At 56.1% G+C, this 3,395-nt stretch overlaps 1 protein-coding gene across 1 annotated transcript in view; it reads right to left on the bottom strand.

Moving 5' to 3' along the window:
• The window catches only part of RGMA (repulsive guidance molecule BMP co-receptor a), a 16,694-nt gene that overhangs the window by 812 nt on the left and 12,487 nt on the right, over positions 1-3,395 (bottom strand). The window contains exon 2 of the mRNA XM_009635064.2: positions 2,072-2,583. Coding sequence (XP_009633359.1) covers positions 2,072-2,583 — 512 coding nt within the window. The remainder of the gene's footprint in view (positions 1-2,071; positions 2,584-3,395) is intronic.

Genomic DNA, 3,395 nt, shown 5'->3' with positions numbered 1-3,395 from the left:
GAGCGGTTTGCTCAGCCTGGCCAACAGCATGGCCTTCAGCTCATGGGCAGGTGCTTCATCCTAGAGAAGTTGTTCCAGCTTTTAGGCACCCAGATGTGGCCATGCTGATTCAGCACAGGGATGAGGACACTGTGTTTGGCATCAAGACCCAAAGGCTGGACTGAACGTACCACCTGGATCTGCGCTATTATCTCCAGGCCCAACACAGGAGGTCCTTTGTAGTGGGAGCCGGTTGGAGTATCACTACTCACAGGCTGGTGGTGGCACGCCCACGCACACAGCACTGTCTTGCCTCCAGGGCCTGACAGATGACAGAGGGGGGTGAGCCCTGACTCTCCTAGGGGTGGTGGAGTTTCTCCTCCAGCTCCCATGGCATTTACATCCCAAGGGCTGGACCTTTTCCTTTCCCTGGCCACTCCCAGACCAACAGAATCTTCTCCTCTGGGCCCCAGAACACGTGCTCCATCTCACCCACACAGATACATGTGTTCAGTATGTTCGAGGGGGCAGGCACTTCTAGGGGTGATATGGGCGTACACTGAGCCCAGCACGGCTCCCCACGCTTGCCTGGGCTCAAACTCAGGTCCCTTGCTGGAGGAAGGACCTCACAGTACTTGCTCTTCCCTTGCTGGGGCTTTGGGGGAAAGCTTGACGAGGAGGAGGAAGAGTAGAGTTTGCATGGGCGGAAGAGCAAGTTGCTTGGGTTTCAGGCTGCACAACCCCTCACATGGACCTCCTGCTACCTCCCCTGGGTCGAGCCCTGCCTCTGGCTGGAGGAAGAAGGGTAAACTGGAGAACATCATGCAAAAACACAAACCGCCCCATGGACCAAAAGGCTGACATCCTTTCCAACAGCCCCCTAGTGATGACCCAGTAATGCTTTCCACAGCTCATGCTGCAGAACTCATGACTAATCCCTCCTCACCACAAGCCCATGAGGCAGACAACGGGTGAAAAGGCTCGATTAAGATGGTGATCCTGGGATCCAGCCTAGAAATTGCAGGTCCCTGGGGTCCTTAGGAACCACTTCCCTCAACCAAGACTTCCTTGCAAGTTTGAGCAGGTTTTGATGACTTTTGGTAGGTAAGGAGTTGACAGCATCTTTAAGTATCTTCAGGGAGGTTTATTAGGGACAGGTCAAACCAAAATGCCAGCTTCAGCTCAGGCTAAAAAGATCACATCCAGAGCTGAGAAGCAGTTCCCGTCCTACATGTGCTCCTCTCCCCACACGCAGGGAGAAGCAGATCTCCTAGACACAGAGGGACAGGACATCTTCCAAAAGCAAATGGATGCCTCCTGCTGAGCCTCCCTTTTTTTGGCACAAAAAGTGGCCAGTTTGTTAGCTCTAGATCTTGTGCACCATGGAACATGACAGTTCATCAGCTCCAGGTCTCTCCTGGAGCTGAGGCCATGTCACACAAGTCCTGCTGTATCATGGCAGCACGTTTTCACTTGGGTTTTCTCAGTGTTTGCCCTGTGCCTTCAGAATGTTTATTCAGGCTGTCAAAGCATCATCAGAACAGACTTTGCCCCACAAAATGCCTCGACTGGGCTTCAAACCAGAGAAGCAATTACGAGCCTGGGCAGAGGGGAAGGCAGTGCGAGGAGCTCAGCTCCCTCCAGGCTTTTCCCTGCAAGCTGGAGCCTCCCCGGAGGGAAGTCCCAGGTTTGCTTGGACCTTGTGCGTCCCCCAAAAAGCGCCACCATCATTCCTGGTCTGGCTGTTCACAGCAACCTAGAGTCCCCCCGATGGGAGCCCTCTTAATTTGCCATCCCCGACTTTGGCCATGATTGCCGTCCGAGCTGCCGCATCTCAGCCTGCTAACCATGATGGACATGCTCAGGAAGAAACCACAGTCCATTTAAATGAAAGTGGGGACAGAGGAAGGATGGGTGTCTGATATTTAGGGGCAAATGCTCAAATTCAGAGGAGCTCCCACCCAGTCTTACCCTCCCCAAGGAGATGTGCAAATGGTGGAGGAGAGAGGCGGTGGAAAGAAAGGCTGTTCAGAAGCACCAGAAGGGCAGACCCTTGCCCACCTCTCCTCATGGGGATGTGCCTGAGGCTCACCTTGCTGGTGGCAGTGGCGGTGGAGCCAGGCAGCACCGGTGTGTTGGTGACCTGGACGTTCAGGTAGTTATTGTCTATGAGCGGCCAAGCCCCTTGCACCTTGCAGGTTTGGAAAGTGTCTGTGAAAGTCCTGAGGTGGGGGTCCCCGAAGAGCCCGCAGTGGGTATAGTTGGGGGCAGCCGAGTGTTTGTGAAAGCTCTTCTCATAGTGGCAGATTTCGGGGCTGTCGGAGCGCTCCTGGCTATCCCCGGGGGGCAAAGTCCGGAGGCGGGGCTGGGAGGTGGGGCCATCCTTGGAGCAGTTGTGTTGCACCATGAGATCGTCTATGCCATGCACGGCGGAGTGGTAGGCCAGGTCGCCCCTGCAGGTGCGGGCGGTGCGGCGGGTGCAGTGCGCGTAGGCGCGCAGCGCCGTGCAAAATTCGGGCGCCTCCTCCGTGCCCAGGTGGTGGGAGCCCGACGTGGCTGCCCAGAACTCAGAGTTGCACTTGAGGATCTTGCATGGAGATGTCACTGCGGGAGGGGAGGTAAACACAAAGTGGTCAATGCTCGTGTGCCTCTGTGTGGGACATCCAACTCTACCCCCACCAAGAGGTTGGTGTCCTCCTCCTGCGGCCCAAACTCATGACACTGGCTCTGCCACGTGATGGGGCCTCAGACATGACCCTCTCACATGACCCAACTTTCATGCATCAAAGCCAAAGAAACAAACAGGATCTGCCCCAATTTAAGCCAAGATAAGAGCATCCAGCCTTTAGATGAATGCTCCTGGAGGGGAAAACCCGGGTGGGGAAGAATGGGATGTATTCATTAGCAGGGATAAGGCAGGATCATTAATGTGGGGGGAGATGCAATGGGGTTTTTAACATCTTTTTAGGTTTGATATTCAAAGCTCTGCGCTGCACGAATTCCTGTGTGCTGTGTCCAGACGGAGTTCTACCAGGGCAAAAATCTGCCTGCCTTCCTTCCTTCCTTCTCCTCCTTTATGGGTATGCGGAAACCCAGCCCTGGCGTGACTGCCGTGCCCCAGACACATGTGCGGAGGTTCAGGCAGGATCTGTGCCGTGCCCAGCCCTGCAGAGCAGAGCCCGTGGCCACCCCACCATCCTCGGGGCCACAGCGGTGCCGGGAGCAGCGCTTGCCCATGTCCCCATGCCCCCGGAAAGAAGCAGGAGCTGAAAAAAACTCTTTCTTGCCTGCCGTGCGCCTCTGCCCAGCCCCGGGAGCCCGTTCCTGGACACGGCTCGCTGAGAGAGAACAAGAGGTGGAGGAGAAAAACCGGCACAGCAGGGTGTGGGGGTGCCAGCCGAGCCCCGGCTTCCCCT

Source organism: Egretta garzetta, unplaced genomic scaffold (assembly GCF_000687185.1).
Source record: "Egretta garzetta isolate BGI_Z169 unplaced genomic scaffold, ASM68718v1 scaffold322, whole genome shotgun sequence".
NCBI classification, from domain to species: domain Eukaryota; kingdom Metazoa; phylum Chordata; class Aves; order Pelecaniformes; family Ardeidae; genus Egretta; species Egretta garzetta.
This window is presented reverse-complemented; position numbering and strand designations above follow the sequence as displayed.